At 37.4% G+C, this 24,832-nt stretch overlaps 2 protein-coding genes across 2 annotated transcripts in view; one reads left to right on the forward strand and one right to left on the reverse strand.

Moving 5' to 3' along the window:
* Positions 1-24,832, forward strand: part of ARMH4 (armadillo like helical domain containing 4) — a 228,843-nt gene that overhangs the window by 51,786 nt on the left and 152,225 nt on the right. The gene's annotated exons all lie outside the window — the stretch shown is intronic.
* ACTR10 (actin related protein 10) lies at positions 17-24,249 on the reverse strand. Its single transcript, XM_034992674.1, has 13 exons — positions 24,079-24,249; positions 21,635-21,707; positions 18,601-18,683; positions 17,645-17,753; positions 16,035-16,142; positions 13,570-13,637; positions 13,017-13,096; positions 10,036-10,071; positions 6,834-6,913; positions 6,682-6,755; positions 3,523-3,604; positions 1,850-2,051; positions 17-439 (listed from the first exon to the last, which is right to left on the reverse strand). The coding sequence occupies exons 1-13, from the start codon at positions 24,153-24,155 to the stop codon at positions 258-260; spliced, it is 1,254 nt and encodes a 417-aa protein (XP_034848565.1). The 5' UTR covers positions 24,156-24,249; the 3' UTR covers positions 17-257.

Here is a 24,832-nt window from a genome sequence, read left to right on the forward strand (position 1 = left end):
TAACAAACTTCCAAAATTAAACTGCTTTACTATATTTTATTGATATAAATACAACAGATTTCATAAGCATCAGCTACTATTTTACTGTTACACAAGAGGAACAACAGTCAAAAGAATTAAATATTAATGCAAAAAGTAACAAAGAAATGCTTTCACTTCCATAAAATCATCTCTAACAGCATCCTATATACTTTGTACAATTTGCTTGTAATTGATTAGATACTTGATACAAAGCAAAGTTGAATTTCAATCAAATTTTATTTCTCAGTGGAAAAGGCTCTCTTCATCAGCGGTGGCTGAGCTTTCCCGACATCAAACATCATTTCCAAAGGTGGGTTATTAAGAGAACACCAATCAGGTATACGGCCTGTCTGATTATAATACTCCTTTGAGACTGAACGGCTCCCAAGTATGTCCTGCAGTGCCCCAAAAATAGCTCCTGTGTGGTAAAAAATATTTTTATAGTTAAGATAAAAACTTTTACCAGAAAATTTTATGTACACATACAACCACTTCATTATATGACAAGAGAGAACAGGTGAAATTCAGTAATGCATATTCACACTCTTCAAAGTAATTGCAGTTCTTTTATATCCTGTATTTTGAATAACAGGGTAAGCCACAACTCCTATGTTGAAAGTAACTTAAATGGTCTATAGCAGATTACAGTGAAAATGCTAACAAGCATTACTGTGTCTAAAAGCAGGTGAGGTAGAGAGGGGTGGAAACTATTTTCAATTCTGTATAAATACAGTAAATAATACCGTTAGTTTTCTTTGCCACAACTCTTAAGATTGTATGTCAATAAATAAAACAGCACTGTAAAACCCAGTAAGCATCATTATAATGCCACCCAAGTCTATGCTGAAGACTTTATAAAGACCCACACGGCAGTCTTTAAAAAATAATTTGGTAACTAAATCCATTTGTCCTAGATCAAAATTATATTTTTACCAAATTCTATAAGAAATATAATATTCATTTAAAATCTCAATACTTTTTCTAATGCTCAAGATACATATTAGCTGCAGATGCATTTTAAAACACGTATCAGAACATATATAAATATACATATCCATGATTGTTTTTCTCTTCAAAGTAGTGTCTCTCTCTCCCTATATGTATCTTCAAAGTAGTCTCTCTCTCTCTCTCTAGTCTCTTTTTCTCTATATAGTCTCTTTACATGTATATAGGCTATTTCCTTATTTCAATGAAACTATCATTTCTTATGAACTATCATTCAATGAACTCAGTCACAAAATAAAGTATAATTATAAAATAAAGAGATCAATTCTCACATATGGCTCACAAATTGGCTTTAGAAGGAATTAAAACAAATGTTATGAGCAACGGTAGTACCACTGGAATAAATGCACAGCTATCCATCACTAATATGAGAAATGACTTTAACTGGATGAAGTTTACTTAAAAAATTAAAGTGCAGGGGCGCCTGAGTGGCTCAGTCGTTAAGCATCTGCCTTCAGCTCAGGTCATGATCCCAGCGTCCTGGGATCGAGCCCCGCATCGGGCTCCCTGCTCCGCGGGAAGCCTGCTTCTCCCTCTCCCCCTCCCTCTGCTTGTGTTCCCTCTCTCACTGTGTCTCTGTCAAATAAATAAAATCGTTAAAAAAAAGAAAAAATTAAAGTGCAAATGCCAAGAGAAATAGATATATGATTCTGACAATAACTTAAGGAAAAGTCAGTGTTCAAGAAAATTATTTAATAGTTCTATTAGTTTGTTAAGTGAGCAATTTTTAAGACTGAATCATCTATTCTAATATATCCATTAATAATACCATTCAGGAACCAATTACTATATAATCATTATATCTTAAAAACTAAATTCTTACCTCCCAACCAGGCCACACAATTAGCCTTTGCAGGTGGAGTATGAATTCGGAATGTCTTGGTGCCAAGTGCTTTTTTATATTTTGGTTTTTCTACCAAATACCTTATTTCTGCAAGCAATCTGTGGAGAAATCCTGGCAACATAGATGTACCACCTATGACTACCAAATTCTCTGCTAGTTGCTTTCTGGTGTCTATTGGGCACTGTTATTGAAAAGAAAGAAAAAAAAATTTATTCTTAACTGTATAAATAATGCTTGATTGGATTCAAGAAAATATACAGATTATATATTACAAATTAAATAGGTGAGCATCACTATTACAAAAAAAAAAAAAGGCACAGCAAGGTTTCTTTAACAAGGGAGTTTTTCATGTAGCAAATATAACCATGATTAATACTGCCATATACTTAATATAGAACTTTAAAGATTTCAAAATCTAACAGTATAGAATTTAAAATTCCACAGAGTATATGGTAGTTATATGTGAGTATTCTCATTTTCAAGATAGAATGACTCAGTTGAGCAAAGAACATGAGAAGAAATAAAATAACTTTCTTTTTTAGTAAGTAAGTATGTGGAAACTTAATTTTTCTAAGGTGGTAACTTCACAGTTATTATATCCAGAGCCAGTTGTCAAGTGGGAAGATAACATTCTTGGAAAAATTGTTTCTACATCAGTTCTAAAAATTAGAATGTTAAAGTCTTTCACTGATGCTATGTTTTTCGTAAGAGTCTCTGAGTAGAACTGCCAGAGGTAGACAGTATCTTCCAAAGCGCTGGCATTTCACATGGATTCTGTGATGCCATAGTCATTAAACAAAAGAAACATACTATCATACACCCTGTGGAATTTAAAATTCAATACTACACAAACCTGCATTTAAAGAAACTACAAGCTGTACTAGGTACAAAATAAAAATCTGATACTATTGCTACAGAAATGATACATGATAGCACTACTTATCCCTGACTCTGACATGTTGTAAATACCCTATCTCAGTGCCAAAGTAAAACTCGGTAACTGTAAAATTTAACATAAAAGCTAAAAATTGTAACCAGTGGCTAAAATATAAATACAGGGGCACCTGGGTGGCTCAGTCAGTTAAGCGTCTGCCTTCAGCTCAGGTCATGGTCCCAGGGTCCTGGGATCGAGCCCCACATCGGGCTCCCTGCTCAGTGGGAACCTGCTTCTCCCTCTCCCTCTGCCTGCCGCTCCCCCTGCTTGTGCTCTCTCAGTCAAATAAATAAATAAAATCTTTAAAAAAATAAAATAAAATATAAATACAGAATAACATTTAAAAATTTTCTCAGGTCGCCTGGCTGGCTCAGTCAGTAGAGCATAAGACTCTTGATTATGGGGTTGTGAATTCAAGCCCCATATGGGATGTAGAGATTACTTAAAAAATTTTTTTCTCAGGGCACCTGGGTGGGACAGTCAGTTAAGCATCCAACTCTTCGTTTGAGCTCAGGTTATGATATCAGGGTTGTTAGACTGGGCCTGGCATCAGGCTCCCCACTCAGCGTGGAGTCTGCTTATAACTCTTTCCCTCTCACTCTGCCCCTCCCCCATGCTCGCTTGCTCTCTCTCTCTCAAATAAATAAATCTTTAAAAAAATTTTTTTTCTCTAAAGGGCTGTAGTCGTAAATTGAAACTTTTTATGAAATCAAAATACCTGTATAAGGGAATCCAGTATTAAAGTGGCAACTGATTTCTCTTCATTATCTTGTTCAAAAAGAATCTCCACAACTGAATCTCTAATGAGATCAAAAACAGAGTGCTTTGTCGGCATCATATAGTATGATACAGAATATACCATTAGTTCTATTTTTTTAAGTAACAGTACTATGTTAACATAGAATAATTATTAAACACAAGGTGTTTGCATTTGTGAATGAGAGGAATAGAAGCACCTGCCTCACAGGTATTGAGGTGAGGATCCAGTGAGTCAAGAGAACACTGCCTGGTACAAAGGAGGCGCTCCCCAAGTATTAGCTACAACTATTATTATGTACAGATTAACATACAGTTTGTCCAGTTATACTTCCTTAAGCCTAATAACAGGAAAGGAGTGAAATTCTATAAAAATAAGATTCAAGAAGCAGATCCACAGTGATACAAAAGATTTAAAAAACAATCCTCTCCCCAAGCATTTCTGTTTTTAAAAATAACATATGGCAAAAATTGTTAGTTGCCTAATAAAATATCCATTTTCCATTTTCCTGTTCATTCTCAAATTAAAAGAACCCTATTTTGGGGTAGCACAAGGAAGATCTTTGTAGTGATGGAATAGTTCTATATCTTGATGGTGGTGGTGATTACAAAAATCTGTGTGTGATAAAATTACACAGTACTATACATACACACGTTACACCGACGCCAATTTACTGGTTTTACTATTGTACTACAGTTAAGTAAGATGTAACCACTGGGAGAAACTGGGTGAAGAGTACACGAGCATCCCTATATTATCTTTGCAATTTCCTGTGAATCTGTAATTATTTGGAAGGAAAAAAAAAGATAGAACTCCATTTTTAAGGTGGATACAATGCCTCTCCCGAGTTAAACACTGTATTTACCTGCCTCCCTTGTAGCTAGATGTGTAGCTAAGTGACAATGAGATGGAGGTAGAAGTGGTATGTGGGACTTCTAGAAAGTCTCCTTAAAAAGGAGTGGAAGCAGGGGCTGCTGGGTGGCACAGCTGGTTAAGTGGCCAACTCTTGGTTTCAGCTCAGGTTGTGACCTCAGAGTCATGGGATCAAGCCCCGAGTGGGGCTCTGCACTCAGCACAGAGTCTGCTTGAGACTCTCTCTCTCTCTCCTTCTGCCCCTTCCCCCTACATAGATTCAATCTCTCTCTCTCAAAATAAATAAATTGAACAAAACAAAACAGAGAGGAAGCACTTTTTTCTTTTCCTTCCTAGGGGTCCTTACTTTAAACACAGATATAGTAGCTCCAGCAACCACCCTGGTCCCTAAGGACAAGGCTACTCCCCAAAGGATGAGAGAGATGGAAGGATATTTACATCCCTGATGGGAGTTGTCATACCATCCCTGGACTATCTACCTGTGAATTTCTTTTAAAAGAGAGACAAACTTCTTTTTTTTTTTTTTTTTTAGGATTATTTATTTATTTGAGAGAGAGCATGAACAGGGGGAGGGATAGAGGGAGAGGGAGAAGCAGACTCCCTGCTGAGAGGGGCGCCTGATACGGGGCTCGATCCCAGGACCCTAGGATCATGACCTGAGCCAAAGACAGACGTTTAACTGACTGAGCCACCCAGGAGCCCCGAGAGAGAAAAAATTCTTTCTTGGTGAAGCCACTACTGTCAGGTTTGTGTAATTGGTGGCCAAACTGAATCCTAAGTGATGCAATATAAAACTATCTATACATATGCATATATAAACTCTATTTCTTAAAAATAAAATTTAGATCATACAATGCATAGAATTTTGAAGCTTTCTTGAATCTTTTTCAAAACATAAAATTCTCAACCAGGAAAGTATACTGAGGCCTGCAGAACACTCAACACTCACAGTTGGCCACTTGCTGCTACGCCTGCATACCTCCATTCCTACCAGTTGAGATGAATGCTTACAGAGCATCAATTTTCTTTTTCCAAGTCTTTTATTGTCAATAGATTTGATATTGAAATTATATAATTTTACAATTATTACTTAACCAACAAATACTAGTGTAGAAAATAAGTTGTTTTTCTATGTGAGCTATGCTGAATGCTTTGAAAAGACAATTACTTTTTAAATCTTTTTTTTTTTTTCCCAAGATTTTATTTACTCATTAGAGAGACAGAAAGCATACAGGAAGGGGTAGAGGAAGAGGGAGAGAGAATCTCAAGCAGACTCCACACTGAGCACGGAGCCCAACACAGGGCTCGATCCCAGGACCCCAAGATCATGACCTGAGCCAAAATCAAAAGTCAGATGCTCAACCAAATGAGCCACCCAGGTGCCCCTAAAATCTTTTTAATATGGGTAATACAACTGTAAAAGTCTAGAAGAAAATGTCTATAAGAATTTTGTACCAAGACTGATTCACAAATAACTAAGTTTTCACTGCACTTAAAACAAAAATGAAAACAGAAACAAAATACTTGGAAATAATAAACCATGAATTTCCTGGTTTCTGTACACTTAACTCCAAACTCTAGAAGCAGACTTACCCTCAAAGAAAAGGTTCTAGAAAAAAGTTTGGCAAATAATTACATATTTATATACTTTAATATGTTTAATGTTTAATATATGGTTTTTTAAAATGGCCTTTTACTTTAAATGACCCTTCTGATTTACCAACAAACTACTGGTCTGAACTATGTCTATTAGGTTTCAAATGAACTAGATTTTCGGTAGGAAAAACATGTTAGCAAACAATCGTAAATTAATTGGGTTTAAAAGGTGAGACACGGGGCGCCTGGGTGGCTCAGTCGGTTGAGTGTCTGACTTAGATTTTGGCTCAGGTCATGATTTCCTGAGATCAGCTCCCCATCAGGCTCTGAGCTCAGCATGGAGTCTGCTTGAGATTCTTTCTCTCTTTCCCTCTGTCCCTCCCCCCAGCTCACGCATGTATGCTCTCTCTAAATAAATAAAATCTTAAAAAAATGTATTATACTTTATTCTCTACCATAGTTCTACTAGTAAATTAATTCTGAATGACTTAAATTTTTTAAAATTAAAAAGTTGAATAAAATTAATCATAAATGAGGAGGCCTTATGAAAAACACATAATTGTTAAATCAGCAATATTAAAGGCTTAGATATTTTTAAAGGCCAAAAATTCATTCTAGTTCATTATTTTGCTCATAACAATTAAGGTCTACCTGATTGATCCAAGAACATGTAAAATCTTCTCTCCATCTAATGGATAGTCAACATTTGGAGGTGGTGAGGGACGCTGAAATATAAGTATCATAAGCATAAATATATAGGTTATAACCTCTGGAAAAAGAATATATATTTATTTTTAACTTACCTCAGTATTCCCATCAATATTAAATTTTGCTGCTTGGATTTTTAATCCACGTTTCAGATCACTTACAAAGCAAGTGCGCACTTATGAGAAAGAAAAGGAGACTGTGTTATAGTTTGTGATTGAATCAATCTATGTCCAGTTAAAACAATTCTATTCAAGTGAACATGCTAGTTATCCATTCTTTTGGATTTTATAAACTATCCCTGGCTTTAGTTTGGTTATGACAATTTATTCACAAATAAAGAACTTTTTCATTCACTGCAGAATCATAAGACATGTTGCATATTCATCCTTCACAAAATCACATTAAAAAAAACACCTCTGAGGAAACTTTTTTTTTTTTTTAAGATTTAATTTATTTTAGAGAGAGAGAGAGCACACGCAAGAGCAGGGGGAGGGAGAAGCAGACTCCCTGCTGAGCAGGGAGCCCAATATGGGGCTCGATCCCAGGACCCTGGGATCATGACCTGAGCTGAAGGCAGATGCTTAACCAACTGAGCCACCCAGGCGCCCAGAGGAAACTATTTTTTGATATTCCCTGTATAAAGAGTACCATAATAAAAATAAATTTTAGCATCATGAAAATGTAGCATGTTTCTTTGAACCACACTGATTTCTGTCTCTGTATCTAATCTTATGTATCTACCTATCTGATTCTTTTTAAAAATCTTGGTTGGTCAGAACACAAAGCTAAATTTTGCTCTTAGCCATAGTAACACTCCTTAGTTTAGTGTTTATTGACATGATTATTTTCTCCTTCTTGGCATAGCCCAACACTTCCATTTTCCTTCTACTAGATCACCTTTTTTTTGCACTTTGAACATTTATTCTTTCAAAGATTCTTTTTTTTTGAAGATTTTATTTATTTGAGAGAGAGACAGAAAGAGAGAGTGAGAGAGCATGAGCAGGGGGGAGGAGCAAGGGGAGAGGGAGAAGCAGGCTCCCTGCTGAGCAGGGCGCCCGATATGGGGCTCGATCCCAGGACCCTGGGATCATGACCTGAGCCGAAGGCAGACGCTTGACCAACTGAGCCACCCAGGTGCCATCAAAGATTATTTCTATTGCAAAGTACCTTTTATAATAAGTTCCTTCAAATTATTTTCACAAATATGGTGCCTGGGTGGCTCAGTCGTTAAACGCCTGCCTTCAGCTCAGGTCATGATCCCAGGGTCCTGGGATCGAGTCCCACATCGGGCTCCCTGCTCAGCAGAAAGCCTGCTTCTCCCTCTCCCACTCCCCCTGCTTGTGTTCCCTCTCTCACTCTCTCTCTCTCTCTGTTGAAAAATAAATAAAACCTTTAAAATAAAAAAAAAATTATTTTCACAAATAGATAAGGAATAAAAAAGTTTTAAGTAGAAACAAAACTGACGTTGAATGCAATCTAATGAGTTAATTCCTTGTAAAACATGTTAAATATTTATATTTTATATAAAATTCTTCTCATTCACTAATTCAAAATATATTAAGAATCTCCAACATGTTAATATGCTAGATAGTAAGCTACGTGTTCAATACGCTAGATGGTAAGCTAGGTGTTCAAGCTACTTACATATTTTTTATTTTATTTAAGTCCTCATAGCTATCTTTGTCATATAAGATAAATACCTAGCCCTTAAGATCTTAGATACTTGGCAGAAGAAGCCACTGCAATAAGCATGTACAAATGACTCAGGTTTTACAATAACTGAAAAAATTTTAGGTAATTATACCATGTAAGTAAATAATAAAATGAAGAACAAGATCCATTTTGCAGCCCTAGCTCTAACTCTACCTTTGGTGTGACACTGAACAAATCACTTAATATTGTAACAGATTATCTCCAGGTCTCATTTAATTCTCTTATTAATTTTACATTAACATTCTCAGTACTGAAGAATATTAAATTATATTTTAAATGCCTTTTCTTTCAGTGATTCAAAATACCAGAAAACTGGGGCACCTGGGTGGCTCAGTCAGTTAAGCGTCTGCCTTTGGCTCCGGTCATGATCTCAGGGTCCTCATCAGTGGCGAGTCTGCTTCTCCCTCTCCCTCTGTCCCTTCCCCCCCTGCTTGTGCTCTCTCGTTCTCTCTCAAATCAATCAATCAATCTTACCAAAAAAAAAAATCCAGAAAACTCCATTTAAAAATTATAAAAATGCACTCTAGCAAGGGAGAGGTAATATATTCTAGTAAAGTGAATCCAATATACTTTGGACCCAAATTGGAACTTCCAAAGTCAGTAAAATGACCTTACAAATATGTATTTAAAAACTAGAGTAAAAAAAAACCTCGGGGGGCGCCTGGGTGGCTCAGATGGTTAAGCGTCTGCCTTCGGCTCAGGTCGTGATCCCAGGGTCCTGGGATCGAGTCCCGCATCAGGCTTCCCACTCCTTGGGAGCCTGCTTCTCCCTCTGTTTCTCTCTGTCTCTCATGAATAAATAAATAAAATCTTAAAAAAAAAAAAAAACCTCGGGGCACCTGGGTGGCTCAGTCATTAAGCATCTGCCTTCGGCTCAGGTCATGATCCCAGGGTCCTGGGATCGAGTCCCACATCGGGCTCCCTGCTCCGCGGGAAGCCTGCTTCTCCCTCTCTCACTCCCCCTGCTTGTGTTCCTGTTCTCACTATGTCTCTGTCAAATAAATAAATAAAATCTTAAAAAAAAAACAAAACCTCTATACAACATAAAACCAGTATCTTTCTGAAGCAATTTATCTGTTAATTCATACTGTGCAAACTGTTAATTCCCTAGTAATCCTGTATACTCTATAATTGAGAAGTTTCTTCAATAAGACATCATAAATAATGCCAAAAGCTTCCATAAATCTAAAGAAAAATAAAAATTTTATTTATATTATTCCATAGCCTATCCTGTATATTAAATATTTTTAGGATATTATATTATGTACTTAATATTATTTTGTACATCTGTAAATATTTCTAGAAACACATGCTTTCCAAACTAATACTTAAGGAAATGGGGCGCCTGGGTGGCGTAGTCGTTAAGCGTCTGCCTTTGGCTCAGGTCATGATCCCAAGGTCCTGGGATGGAGCCCGCATCGGGCTCCCAGCTCCGCGGGAAGCCCGCTTCTTCCTCTCCCACTCCCCCTGCTTGTGTTCCCTCTCTTGCTGTGTCTCTCTCTGTCACATAAATAAATAAAATCTTTATAAAAAAATAAACTAATACTTAAGGATAAAAAGGACAAAAATGCGAATTTAGTTTACCTTTAATGTCCTCTAAGACACCTTCTGGAATTGAACCTGAAACAGAAATTTTATTTAGAACTACAGAAGTTCAATAATAAGCAGAAACAGTCTGCTAAATTGCACAACATTACCACTTTCCATTTCAGAAAAATTTTTAAAAATATAAGTACTATAACTTTTTAAAAGCCAAACAAAAAAGTTACCTTTGTTTCTAGGGAAGAAACTTCATCATTCAAAGTCAATCCACACACACACACACACACACACACACAGGAATATTACCCAGCCATCAAAAAGAATGAAATCTTGCCATTTGCAACAACATGGATGGAGCTAGTGTATTATGATAAGTGAAATAAGTCAGTCAGAGAAAGACAAATACCATATGATTTCACTCATACGTGGAATTTAGGAAACAAAACATATGAACATAGGAGAAGAACAGAAAAAGAAAAAAAGAGAGGAAGCAAACCATAAGAGACTCTTAACAATAGAAAACAAACTGGTGGGCGGGGGGATGGGTTAAATGGGTGATGGGTATTAAGAAGGGCACTTGTTCTGATGAGCCCTGGATGTTATATGTAAGTGATGAACGACTAAATTCTACGGATGAATCACTAAATTCTACTCCTGAAACCAATATTATACTATATGTTAATTAACTAGAATTTAAATAAAAATTTGGAGAAAAAAAGGAGAATGTATCTATTCAAAGAAATCTATACAATATAGAGAGCCTTTAGAAAGTGGACATTTGGATATATTACCATTGTGATGTGATTCTGTTGCTAAAAATCTAGTTATCCAAGTCAGACTCAGAAACATTTTCTAACCTAAATTTAAAATCTTCTAAACTCAGACTTAACTCATTATTAAATATGTAAAAATATTCTGATTTATAAAAACATTATTTACATCAAGGAAGACAGAAATTTAGAGCTGAAAATGGAATCATGATTTCATAAGGGTACTCATATGCACTTCTTCCATCAGAACCTACATATCTTGTTAGCTATTTCTTTTAAGGTATGACAGCCACTGAAACAAAGCATTACTATAAATTAAACTTAGAAGCCACACCTTCAAAATGTTAAGCCATAACCTTTAAAAAAAATAATAAATAATATTAATCGCATTGCTTTTTTGAGGAGCAAAAAACATTTAGCATTAGTAAGTACAGCTTTAGAATTATTATTTATCATTATCTCATCCTTTCCAAATTCCTACTTTTGTGTTTCATAATATAGCAATAATAGTATGCATATAATTTAAAATAAACATACATACACGTATTGAAGGTACATGCTCCAAAGTTTTTTACTGATGGGGCTAGTGTGTGATCAAAAAGTTTGAAGACTTCTATCCTTATGTGTTGAAATTCACCTCACAAAAGGATAGAGATTTCCAAAAAAATTTTAATTTGGCGATAAAGAGATGAGAGAAATGTAACTAGATTATAGGAACCTATAAATTAAGAATAAGTGCTAAAAACTGTAGCATTTCACAACTGCTATATACTCTTTAGGGATATTCAGATGAATTCCAACATACAACAAATTTGGTAATATGAAAAAGTTTTCTTTAGGCAACATGTAAAGCAGGCTTGAAAATAAAGGGCTTATTTTAGCTGGGGGTAGATGCTGCTTTGGGAAGGGCTTCCTTAATCTTAGTGAATAATAACAACTATTTAAACTTCTCAAATAAGAGGGGCGCCTGGGTGGCTCAGTCGTTAAGCGTCTGCCTTCGGCTCAGGTCATGATCCCAGGGTCCTGGGATCGAGTCCCAAGACGGGCTCCCTGTTCCTTTGGAGCCTGCTTCTCCCTCTGCCTCTCTCTCTCTCTCTGTCTCTCATGAATTAATAAATAAAATCTTTAAATTAATTAATTAATTAATTAATTAACATTCCAGCTGAGTCATGTAGAGGGATCAAAAACCCAACATCCCAGGTAAAGAAAGAATAAATAAACGCTCACGGTTGTGGGAGGACTAGTGGAGCCTAGAAGACTATATGAAATTTACTGTAGCTAAAATAAGTCACACAGGGTTAAGTTGAGTAGTTTAGGGCTAAGAGGTAGAAAAAAAGTCAGATTGGAAAGAAACATGTATATCAAGCAAATAATTTGGATTTTAAGCTGTGGAGCCAGCAAAAATCCTTAAGCCGTGTAATCAGACTTGTATTGTGTAAGTTATTTCTGGCAACAGTATGAAATACTAAACCGGTCCAGAGAGTCTCCTACAATAATCCAAGCAAGAAATAATGAGGGTCTAGTTTACAACGTCTTTGCTTTCAGATGTTCAGTAGTATAGATGATAGAGAAAAAGATATGAAATTTAAAAGAGATTTCTGAGGGACAACTGAAAGGACTTTTAACTCCAGTTTTCTAAAATGAGAGATAAGGAAGATATCATCTTTATCTGAGAATGACTTGTTGAAATGAATTTGGAAGAAGAGATAATATATTCACTTTTTGAAGGTCTTAAGTACGAGGTACCTAAACATGCCTAGTTTACACCTAAAAATCAGCTGAAGATATGAATATCAAGAAGGGTCAGGCCCAATGATACATTTGAGAATCAACTGCATATTGACGTAGCTGAAGTTATAAAAATAGATGAGATCACTTTTAAAAAGCCAGGAGGAAGAAAAAATGAAAACCAGATGCCTAGGAGAATATCAGTAGAGAAAGCAAGAGCAGAGGAAACCAAGGAACATCACATAGTAATAGAACATCATAAAAGGAACAGAGTCCTGAAAGCAAAGAGAAGAGATGATATCAAAAGTATATGATAATCCACAATGTCAAAAGTTCTAGAAAGGATGACCAAAATTAAACTACTGGATTTGGTAATTAAGAGGTCAATAATGACCTTATAATTGGAGCAATGACATCAGTGATGTGAGGGAAAAGAGAGTAACTATACAATGAGGTAGAAAACAAATGAGTCGAAGAACGACAAGGGAATGTAAACCACTCTTAAGTAGTTTAAAATAGTTTTACCCATCACAGAGGGAAAGCTCTGTTCTTTAGCAGCACCTGTGTCAACAGTACATTGCTCCAGTAGCTGAGTTTCCAACTCCCTGAAATTAAAAAAAAGTAGTTACTGGAACTAAAATATTGTACTTGATACCCTTCTCTTAATACTTTTACTACATAATAGGTTATAATGCTTTAAACTAAAGTGGTTTTATCCTGGGGCGCCTGGGCGGCTCAGTCGTTAAGCGTCTGCCTTCGGCTCAGGTCATGATCCCAGGGTCCTGGGATCGAGCCCCGCATCGGACTTCCTGCTCAGCGGGAAGCCTGCTTCTCCCTCTCCCACTCCCCCTGCTTGTGTTCCCTCTCTCGCTGTGTCTCTCTGTCAAAAAAAATAAATAAAATCTTAAAAAAAAAAAAAAGGTGGTTTTATCCTTAAAGGATGAATACATTCAAGGGTAATAGAAAATGGACTAAATAACATTAAATGTCCATCTTACCCTTTATTGATCACTGTCAAAAAATTAATATGTTTTTGTGGTACAGGTGGAGCAAATGTGCTAAATCCCAAGACACTTACTTGTGAAGAGCTTTTCCTCCTAGGGGGAGCGCTCCCCAACAATTTAGTACTGGGATTCCTTCATATATCTATAGGGTAGTTAAGGATACAACTATTTTAGGAGATAAAACATGGCTTCCTTGATACTTTCCTCACCTTCTGCAGTATTAAGTCAACTTTGGTAACAAATTCTTCATATTTTTAAAAGAGGTACAGAAAAATCAGTCTTTTTTCATATTCTTCTTCAAAGAAAAAGGTTAAACACACACATACACACACACACAAACACACACACAGAATTCGTTAGTTACAACCAGGGTGTCTAATAAAGTAGCTACTTGAAATGTGGCCAGTCTGAATTGAGATGTGCTATAAGAACAAACTTGATACCAAATTTAGAGGACTTGATACACAGATACAAAAAACCCTATAAAATATCTCATAATTTTTATATAGTTTCTATGTTGAAATAATATTTTGAATATATTGGGTTAAATAAAATATAGTAACTTCATCTTTCACTTGTACTTTTAAAAATGTAGCTCTTAGAAAAATTTTAAATTACATATATGTCTCACATTGTATTCCTATTAGACAGAGCTGAGAGGAGTGGACTATACTATACTGTGGATTTGTTACCTTATTTTCCATATTGTTTTTGCTGATGTATATAAGTACAATATTTATAAAAAAAAAAGGAAAGAGTATATTGGTAAGAACATTGGCTTTAGAAACAAACATGAGTTATACATCTTGGCTATATGCTTATATGACCTTGGGTCACCATCTACCCCAACTTTCAATCTTCTGATTTATATAACAAGGAGAATAATACCTATGTTGTAGGACTGTTATGAGGTTTTTGGGTTTTTTTTAAGATTTACTTATTTATTTGAAGGGGGGAAGGGAAGAGGGAAAAAGAGTCTTAAGTGGACTCTGAGCACAGAGCCCAAGGCGGGGCTCAATCTCACAACCCTGAGATCACAACCTGAGCTGAAACTAAGAGTCAGATGCTCAGCTGACTGCGCCACCCAGGCACCCCACTGTTAGGAGATTTAAACCCAAAATACTTCATATATATTTTTAGAAGATTGTATTTATTTATTTAGTGCAGGGGGGAGCGCACAAGCAGGGGGAGTGGGAGAGGGAGAAGCAGGCTCTCTGCCAAGCAGGGAGCCCGACGTGGGGTCTGATCACAGGACCCTGGGAGACCCAAGCCGAAGGCAGACACCCAACCGACTGAGCCACCCAGGCGCCCCAAAAAATACTTTATATTTTAAAAACTATTACCTAATTTAGTTCTTTAGGAGCTAATGATTCTTGATTTCACTCCCCCAAGTATTTCTTCTAATAAATACATATGTAGATCTCAAAACTTCCTAAGAGTCATGCACTTACATACTTCAACGTCCTTTTCAATGGAACAATATCCACTGTTAACAATTCTTTTTTTTTTTTTTAAGATTTTATTTATTTATTTATTTGACAGAGAGAGAGAGAGAGAGCATAAGCCGGGGGAGCAGGAGAGAAGGAGGCTCCCCACTGAGCAGGGAGCCCGATGCGAGACTCCATGACTGAGCTGAAGGCAGACACTTAACCATCTGAGCCACCCAGGCGCCCTCACTATTAACATTTCTAAGAGCCTTTACCTATACTCAGCTTACATGCTTCTAATGACAAGGAATGCACCAGTGTATAATCACTAATTCCATTTTGGGATAGCTTGAATTACTAGGAAGTTCTTCCCAGTGGTGAATGATATAAAACTAGAGCACTGTTTAGCAAGTTATTACATGCCAGGCCATATGCTAAATACTTAACATACATTGTCTCACTCAAGTCACACAATATCCCCTCCATGAGGTGGAATTATTATAATTCCCATTTCACAGATGAGAGAACTGAGGCCCAAAGAGATTACTTGACTAACATCATACAACTAGTAAGAAGCATTGCCAAGAATTACCACTTATGTGTGTATTTGATTCCAAAACCAAAATCATAAACCCTATACCCTACTGTGCCTCCAATGACAGCCTCTGGAAATAGAGAGAAAAAGAAAAAAATGTACTTACTTTTCTACAGCAAGCCCTTCAGCTATTTGAAAGCAGATTTTGTGTTTTAATTTTTCTTGATTTAACTTTCTCATTTCAGTTTCTCCAATCACTCTTTGTATGATCTTTTCTTAGAACTTGACTAAGGTAGTCAAGTACTATGACACATCCTAATTAGCTAATGTTCCTCTTAAAAATTGAACATAATATTCATGAGGTCTGACCTCTGAAGTACATACCAGGACCAAGTCACAATGGTAGTTTCTACAAAATTTAAGTCTTACAATCCTGTGAATTTTTTCCACATGGGAATTTATACTTGTATATGGTAACCCCAAATAGTTTCATTCCATGAAAACCACTTCTAATAAGCCTAATTATGTTAAAGTAGAGTAAAAACTGAAAAATTAGCTGCTTGACAAAAAAAGATACAGGTAACACCAGGCTCTCCCTATATCCGCAATCCAGGACCATAGCAGAGTTTATCCCAAGTGTCAGAAGAGCCATTAGATGACTTGGAGCAAGCAGGACAGATGGAACCTAGAAAAGAATAAAACCAAAATAACAATAACAACAACAAAACCAGAAGTAGTTGAAGGTGTTTCCCATATATTTCAAATATACTTGAAAAAATTCACAGTAACATTATATTTATGATACCTTTCAACCATTTTATGGTGCCAAGAACTAGTTTGTTGATTTATTTGAATTTACACAATCATGGAAATATACCATAATAAATAAAAACACTCTTTAAACTCTCTAAGTTATTTTATTCCAAAATGGCAATTATGAAACTCTTTTTTTAATTTTTGTTCTCTCTTTTTTAAAAGATTTTATTTATTTGAAAGAGAAAGAGAGAGCACAAGTGGAGCAGCAGGCCGAAGGAGACAGAGAAGCAGGCTTCCAGCGGAGCAGGGAGCCTGATGCAGGGCTTGACCCCAGGACCCTGGGACCATGACCCGAGCCGAAGACAGACGCTTAACCGACTGAGCCACCCAGGCGCCCCTGTTCTCTCTCTTTTGGAGGGAAAAATGAAAGGGATAAAAGAAGAGGTACAGAAACATAAATTCAAAAAAAGATGCTTAAATTTAAAAAAATAGATGTCTTTGCCATCAAAATGAAAATTAAGAAAAAGATTCTTGATTGTCTTTATTTGCAAAGTTTGTAATATGAACTCTATTTTTAAAACATAATATAGCAGTTAAAATTAAATTGAAGAGCTATAAAAATCCTTAACTCTGTGTGACATTTTCAGCGAGAATTTGCCAGATCTGGTGATACCCCAAATATCAGATAAATATTCAATCAAAATATGAAAGTCCTTATAAACAAATGCTAAAATATAATGGCCATATTTCCCTTACCTAAAGGTTGTGTCAGAGGGCAGGGCGGGGGATAGTTCTAAGTAAAGACATTGAAAAAGGCATGGAGGTGGCACCTGGGTGGCTCAGTCAGTTAAATGTCTGACTTCAGCTCAGGTTATGATCTCAGAGTCCTGGGATCAAGCCCCACAATGGGACTCCCCACTCGACGGGGAGTCTTCTTGTCCCTCTGCCCCTCCCCTTGCTCATGCTCGCTCGCTCTTTCAAATAAATAAATAAAATCTTAAAAATAAATAAATAAATAAATAAAGCCTAAAATGAAGGAACTGAAGAATTTAGAACAGTCAGCATAACTAAACAACAGAAACTAGAAAGACCTGGGGAAAAAAACACATTATAAACACCACAGCAAAGAATATTCCTTTTAATTCTAAAAAAGTCATCAAACAACAAAAAAAAACCCTATGTTAAAATAAATAAATAACAGAAATATCAGTAAGAAATTGTCAGTTACCTAAGTATTGGATGAAAGGCTGATTACACATGAAATAATCATACAAAGAAAAGAAAATAAATGGTCAATTTAAAATGGCTTGAGTTTAATCTCACCTGGTTTCTCAAATGCACTGTGTAAAATATATATAATGAAGGAAATTAAATGAGGACCTTTTAGTTTAAGTTTTAGTACCTACAAAAAACAACATAAAAAACAGGTACCTCAAAATATTTGAAAAGAACCCGAGTGAGTGTCTCTCTGAAGTGGGAAGGACATAGTACCGACTCGATAACCACAACTCGGCGGTCTCTAGGATTCACCAACAGATGCCTGGAAAGTGATAGTTTTTACTTATGAAAGTAAATAAAAGTTGGTATTTATTTTGGCACATAATGCAATTTTGTTAAGAAAAGAGAAACTATACTACCTTAGCACAAGATGTTTTATGACAAAAAGACGTATTTATTTTATTACCCTGGGAACGTAACATTCCTGAACTCTAATTATTAAGTGCTAGTTACTGTGTCAGTATCTTTACATCTGTTACTTCATTTATCTCAGTAAACAAAAGCCACAGCCTAGTATGAATACACACTTGAGTCATTAAAAAGATTTTTTCTTTTTTTAGGTTACAAAAGTAATATACGCTCATAAAATTCCAAATATAACAGAAGTTTATAACTTGGAAAGTACAAATACCTTACACTTCTACTAGCCAGAAACCACCATTTATAGCAGTTTGTATATTGTCATTATGGTCCATGCATATGAATGTATTTTAATAGAGGTGTTTATTCCACAGATGTTCTGAAACTTGCTTTTTTCAATTATCAATATATCTAAGATACCTTTTGTATGACTACATATAGATACAGAACTCTTTTTTTAATGGCTGTAAAGTGTTTCACTATATGGATATATAATAATTTAATTATCCAACCCCCTTTATTAATGAACATTTAATTTGTTTTCAGCATTTCCTTATGCTTGCCAGTTATCTAGTCTTCAAATACATTTTGGAAAAGGTTGCAAATAAGCAAGTAAAAATGCAGTGGAGGTCAACTTCTTTTTTTTTGCATCAGATGTTAACACAACCAAATATTACTATGACTGGCATTAGGAAAATCTAATTAATCACAAAAGCTGGAGGGAAAAAACAAACACAACTGCATCTTACCTGAAATACAGTATGTGGATGAATTCCTTTAGGTAGGAATACAATTCTTCTGTATTGATATTATATTGAACAACTTTGATAGGCTATAAAAAAATTAAAATTATTTATTAATTTATAACAAAATAATCTCAAATTAAAACATGCTTATTTACTGTACTAATGCATTTTCTGATAATAAATCACAACTAATTTTTATTGGGAATAAATGCAAACATTAAACATAAATAAATCACTTAAATTAGGAATCTTTAAGAATGGGCCTAAGATAACAGAACTTTTTGCTTTGTGGGGATAAAAGTATGTGTCCACAAGTAGAAAGCTATGCTCATTTGCATTTTTCCTCCATCTGGACTTACCATTTTTTTTTTTTTTTAAAGATTTTATTTATTTATTTGACAGAGAGAGACAGCAAGAGAGGGAACACAAGCAGGGGGAGTGGGAGAGGGAGAAGCAGGCTCCCTGCAGAGCAGGGAGCCTGATGCGGGACTCGATCCCAGGACCCTGGGATCATGACCTGAGCTGAAGGCAGTCGCTTAACCAACTGAGCCACCCAGGCGCCCTGGACTTACCATTTTGGCAGGACTGATCAAAATTACTGATTAAAAAGTATCAAAAGCTTCCTCAAACACTCCAGAGTTGATCCAGTCCCTGTAAGTCACACCCAAAGCAATAACACTTTCCCTTTTGTAAGATCACCCCACTTAATTACTTGTGAAATGTCTACCTTCCCATTAGACTACATACTCTAAGGTGCAAGAACTGTTCCTAGTTTGCTTACCAGGCACCAAGTACATGGCTCACAAACGTGTGGTGAAAAACAGCACTAAACAGTATATGCAAACGCTACCAACCCATGAGTGCTAAGTCAACACCAATGGAGAACAAGGGCTTTACTTATGATCCTCAGAAAGCTGTAAGTACTCTGATGCATCACTGGCAGACCTCTCTTCATTTACTTTTAATGGAAAGACCATTAGCTCAGCTAATTTCATGATTTTATGTAGCTTAAAGAAGGTTCCAAACCATGTATGGCTGATTATAGATTAATCTTCAAATACATATTTGTCTTTTCAAGATGAATATAAAAGCTACAAGCACTAAGAAAATATCAATGAGAATGTTAAAGTTCTAAGTCCAGTCAGGAATCTATCTAGAAATTTATCAAGTATCACATTAACCTCAATTATTATAAAGCAAAAGAACATGAAAAGTGAATAGACAGGAACTTCCATCACATTTTGAATACACACCACAAGTACCTACTATATTTCTAGCTTATCCAAGAATTTGCGGGGAAAAAAAATTGTATATACCTATCTTTTGTTCGTTCATTCATTCATTCATTCATATAGGCTCCCTGACCAGCACTGAGCCCAACATGGGGCTTGAACTCATGACCCTAAAATCAAGACCTGAGTTGAGATCAAGAGTCAGCCACTCAACCAACTGAGCCACCCAGGTGCCCCCCCAAAATTTTTATTTTTTTAAGTTTTTATTTAAGTAATCTCTAAACCCAACGTGGGGCTCGAACTCACAACCCTGAGATCAAAGGTTGCAATGTTCTTCTGACTGTGCCAGCCAGGCACCCCTGGAAAATTTTGAAATCAATAAAGTGATTCCCTAATCAAGCATAAATTAAAAAGATTTGTGAATCAATGTATTTCTTGTAGATCTTAAAGATGCATCCCATTACCAAATATAAGCTGATGTACTAATCTATTTTGTTACAATATGTACTTTTATAAAACCAAATACCATACTTCCATTGCTAAATAAGGGAATAGTATCTACATAATGTGAAATTTGTATTAGTTCATGTTAGACAAGAGGAGCTGAAATGATAGCAGAGTTATAACTTTCATCAAGAAAAATAAAGTCGGGGCGCCTGGGTGGCTCAGTCAGTTAAGCGGCTACCTTCGGCTGAAGTCATGATCCCAGCGTCCTGGGATGGAGCCCCGCATCGGGCATCGTGCTCAGCAGGGGAGCCTGCTTCTCCCTCTCCCTCTGCCTGCCTGTCTGCCTACTTGTGATCTCTCTCTCTGTCTCTGTCAAATAAATAAATAAAATCTTTGGGGGAAAAAAAAAAGTCATCAGCTCAGTGGCCACACACATAGGCATCCTTTAAGATCTATTTTTCAAAAGCTTAAATGAGGGGCCCTGGATGGATCAGTCCATTAAGGGTCTGCTTTGGCTCAGGTCATGATCCCAGGGTCCTGGGATAGAGCCCTGTGCAGGGCTCCCTGCTCAGCGGGGAGGCTACCCCTCCCCCTGCTTATGCACAGGAGCGCAAGCATGCGCCCTCTCTCTCTCTCTCTCTCTCTCTCTCTCACACACACACACACACACACACACACACGCTCTTTCTCAAATAAATAAAATCTTCAAAAGCTTAAATGATCTTCTGTAGCAGGGGCTCCCTTCCCAAAGCAGACCCTTTCATGACTCTTCATTGGGCTGCATTTCCTCTTGGTTCCACCTTAACAATAGCCCCACTGGCTCAGAACTGACTTCCATCTGCACTGGCTCAGCACCCACTGACCAACATTTTCAATCCATTATTCCATTTTATTTTGAATATCCCCAAGAGAGCCTCCAGGCACTCTCAGTTGCAAGCCAAAGCTATTCTAATTTTTTTCCTGAGGAATCAGTTATTACTTTTGCTAGTGCTGTAATTACAAAATTATGTGGGTTTTATAAGGTCTGCCCCACCATAAGCCTACTTTTATTTGTGATGGAAAGGAGGTTTTTCAGGAATGCAAATATTAAGTTATGGCAGAAGCATCTGTATTTGATTTTAACATGTGAATTTTATGGCATGCAAAATTATTCTTCCTATTGCTCTACAATTCCTGGTTGGTCAAATTAGCTTTGGTAGGAAACTTCAAATGAAATAAAGATTTAAATTTTTTTTCTTGGAATACAGTCATAAGTTACATAGTTAGCATTGTTCTAATCAATCTTACTTGAAGTCACATTAAAAAATATTTTATAGTACAGCATTTGTTTTACTAAATTGTTAAAAAAAAGTCAATACCTTAGGCAGACCAGCTTTTTTAATCACACTAGGAATTATGCATCTTGGACCAGTTTCTCCAGCAAATCCACACCTGAAAATAAACAGAAAATTGAAACATTCAGCTTACTGTAACATTCTATGTATTTGTCACAGAAACAACTTTTTCTGCATTTGTTTCAAAGCAGTGGTCACAAAAACATATGGAAACATCTCTGATGTATTAAAAGGGACAAAGAAACTAAGAAAAAATTAATGCCATCTATATTCATAATTGTGTATTACAGGTAAAAAATTGTTTCAAATTAGTGATATCAAAATAAACCAGTATATTATTTCAGACCAGTATGTACTTTTTAGTTTGTTTTTTTTTAAAGATTTTATGTATTTATTCATGAGTGAGAGAGAGAGCACACAAGCAGGGGGAGCAGCAGGCAGAGGGAGAAGGCTCCCTGTTGAGCAAGGAGCCCAATGCGGGACTCGATCTCAGGACCCTGGGATCATGACGAGCTGAAGGTAGATGCTTACCTGACTGAGCCACCCAGGTGTTTCTCAGTTTTAAATTATAGCTAAATTTTAGGCAACACATCTCTACAACCCTGGATTATCTGACTACGTTATAGGACTTCACTTATATAATTCATGAGTTACTCATAATTTCATCACTCTAATATTAATTTCCGTATTTATGTGTTTCCTTTTGGTCTTTTTTTTACACTATGTGTATTTGACATAATCAGGATGTTCAAAGGTCATGAACTTCATACAGTAAGCTTCTGCCCAAAATGGTCTTCATTGTTATTTTTAAAACCTCATAATATTTCATCCTTAAAAAAATGGTTCTCCTGGGGTGCCTGGGTGGCTCGGTCGTTAAGCGTCTGCCTTCGGCTCAGGTCATGATCCCAGGGTCCTGGGATTGAGCCCCGCATCTGGCTCCCTGCTCTGCAGGAAGCCTGCTTCTCCCTCTCCCACTCCCTCTGCTTGTGTTCCCTCTCTCACTGTGTCTCTCTGTCAAATAAATAAAATCTTAAAAAAAAAAAATTCTCCCAAGTATTTAGGTATTTGCATGTATGTTTCATGTTAGTAAAACAAAACCTTTCTGAAAACTCTGCTAAAAATGATCACCATGTAAGTTTAGTCTTAACATGATGATCTCTTCTTATCCCGCCTAGTTTCCAGTACTGCTCTCCTATTCCCAAATAGCTCTTTCCATCTTCTACTAGTTACATCTCCATGTTTATTTGCACCAATGCTCCTCAAATACTCCAGGATGCAGCCCACTGGTTGACTTCAATTCCTTTCTTTTACTTCGTAAATTCATCTTATTACCCTCCTCTTTACTTGTCAATAATCATCTTCCTGTATAGTAACTTTCTGCTTCTCATTTCCTCATAGCCAGACTAATTATCTTTGGGTGTCAGCCTCAAGGTATTTATTATGCTATTAAAATAAACATTTAAAATAAGAAAACATAAATAAGGGAGGATCTTGCATAGAACAGTAAGAGAATGTCATGGACCAAGAATGTCATGGACCAAACACATAAACCTGTGTTTAATCCAATTCTGGAGCACCTGAGGTCCAATACTTAAATAGGCGGTTTTGACAACTTATGCAACAAATAATTATTAAATACCTACTATATACTAGGCAGTGTTCAGATATATATAAAGATTTTCAGATATTTCTATTTCAAATATCTATACAAGAGGCAATTCTGTTATTGTCCTCTTGAGCCCAGTACAAGGGCTCACAACCTCAAGTCCAAGGACCACTGTGATCGTCCGCTAACCTCTGAAACCGTGGGCAAATATTTTAAGGTTTGTGTATCTGTGGCTTGCTTTCGGTCGTCAAACGGATCTATGCCATCCAAAAGACTGAAAGCCACTAGTGTTTACAAGCTGCCTTTTAAAACATCTCAAATTTCCTAATTTAAGAGTTCGGGGCCGGGCACAACAAAGGATCTCGTCTTACCTACAGGGCTTCACCTCTTTGTTTATGTGTTCCGTCTCCCTAATTGGACTTCCTACTCTTGCGGAGCAATGGCCCTGTCTTATATTTGAATCTCCGGTACCAACAGACGCTCCATTCAATAAATGTTTACGTTACAGTTCGGTTGCTACCCTCCTAAGCAGATAAGCCCAGGATAAGGTCTAAGCCATCGCTGTCATCCCCTGCATGGATCACACCAAAGCGTCCGTTCAATCTGGGGTGACAACCCGGGGCGGCGGCGAAAACCATTCTCCCGAAGCCTCCTGGGCCTCTCCAGGAGTCAGAACCGGATCCTCGGGACTCGTACAGCCCATGTTGAAAATAAATAATAAGGGCCGTAATTTGCGGAGGTGCTGGAGGGAAAAATGGAGATACGGCAAACTGCCCCGTGAGCCTGGGAAGAGGACCGGGGCCGGGCCTCGACCACCCGCCCTCCCCTCAGGACGACCGCAGTCAGCGCCGTCGCCACTCACTTGGTAAAAGCCTCTCCTAGGTCTATCACGACTGCCGTTTTCTCCCCGCCACTCCCTAGGCCTTCATACAGCGGCATGATAGCAAAGACCACCGCAAGAAGGAGGGTTCCGAGGCAGGCCCCACAAGTTTCTGCTCTCAGCGGGGCGGAGCCGGGGCGACGGCGCGTGGGCGTGGCGACGGCAGGGGCTTCGAGTGGCCGCGGCGCGCCGGGCCCAGGCTGCTCCAGGCTGTGCCTCACTCCCTGTCGGATTCAAATCCTTGCAGGCGTCTCCGTCTCCGGTACTAAGGAAGAAGAGACACGGGCGGCCGCGGATCAGGGTGCGGGGGGATAAAGGGCAGAAGCGATCAGGCGCGCCGGGCGCCCCGAGTGGGGCGGAGACAACCGGGTCCTTCCCGCTGGCCACGCCCTCACATGGCGCCGGGGGCGGGGGCTTCCACTGCAGGGTTGCTGATAGTTTCTGGTCGTCAGGTGGAGGCCAGTGAACACAGATAAAAGCCACAGAACGGCTTTGTGTAGTCTTGGGGCGAACTTTGTTGTGCCAGGTGTTTTGCCTATCGTTTATGCTTCACAGGAAATACTGACAATAAGTGTTATTTTCTTACCTGTGCGAACTGAAACTCGGAGAGTTTAAATAACTTTTTTTGGCGGTCATTCCAGTGAAAGTTTTCATTTTAATCCAAAGAAAGCAGTGAAAGTGGCATCTGCGAATCTATGGAGGAACAGATGGGGTGGGTTAAGGAAGGAACAGTGAT

Source organism: Mirounga leonina, unplaced genomic scaffold (genome assembly GCF_011800145.1).
Source record: "Mirounga leonina isolate KUSES-001 unplaced genomic scaffold, KU_Mleo_1.0 Mir_82, whole genome shotgun sequence".
Lineage (NCBI taxonomy): Eukaryota > Metazoa > Chordata > Mammalia > Carnivora > Phocidae > Mirounga > Mirounga leonina.

Bases quoted from the DNA above. Each gene is read 5' to 3' on its own strand.
- ACTR10 (XM_034992674.1), bottom strand. From the start codon at position 24,155: ATGCCGCTGTATGAAGGCCTAGGGAGTGGCGGGGAGAAAACGGCAGTC. The intron at 17,754-18,600 runs GTAAGATGCAGT...ATCACTTTCCAG, and splicing joins ATCCACATACTGTATTTCAG to GCATCTGTTGGTGAATCCTA. The intron at 6,914-10,035 runs GTAAACTAAATT...CTTTCTCATAAG, and splicing joins TGTCTTAGAGGACATTAAAG to TGCGCACTTGCTTTGTAAGT.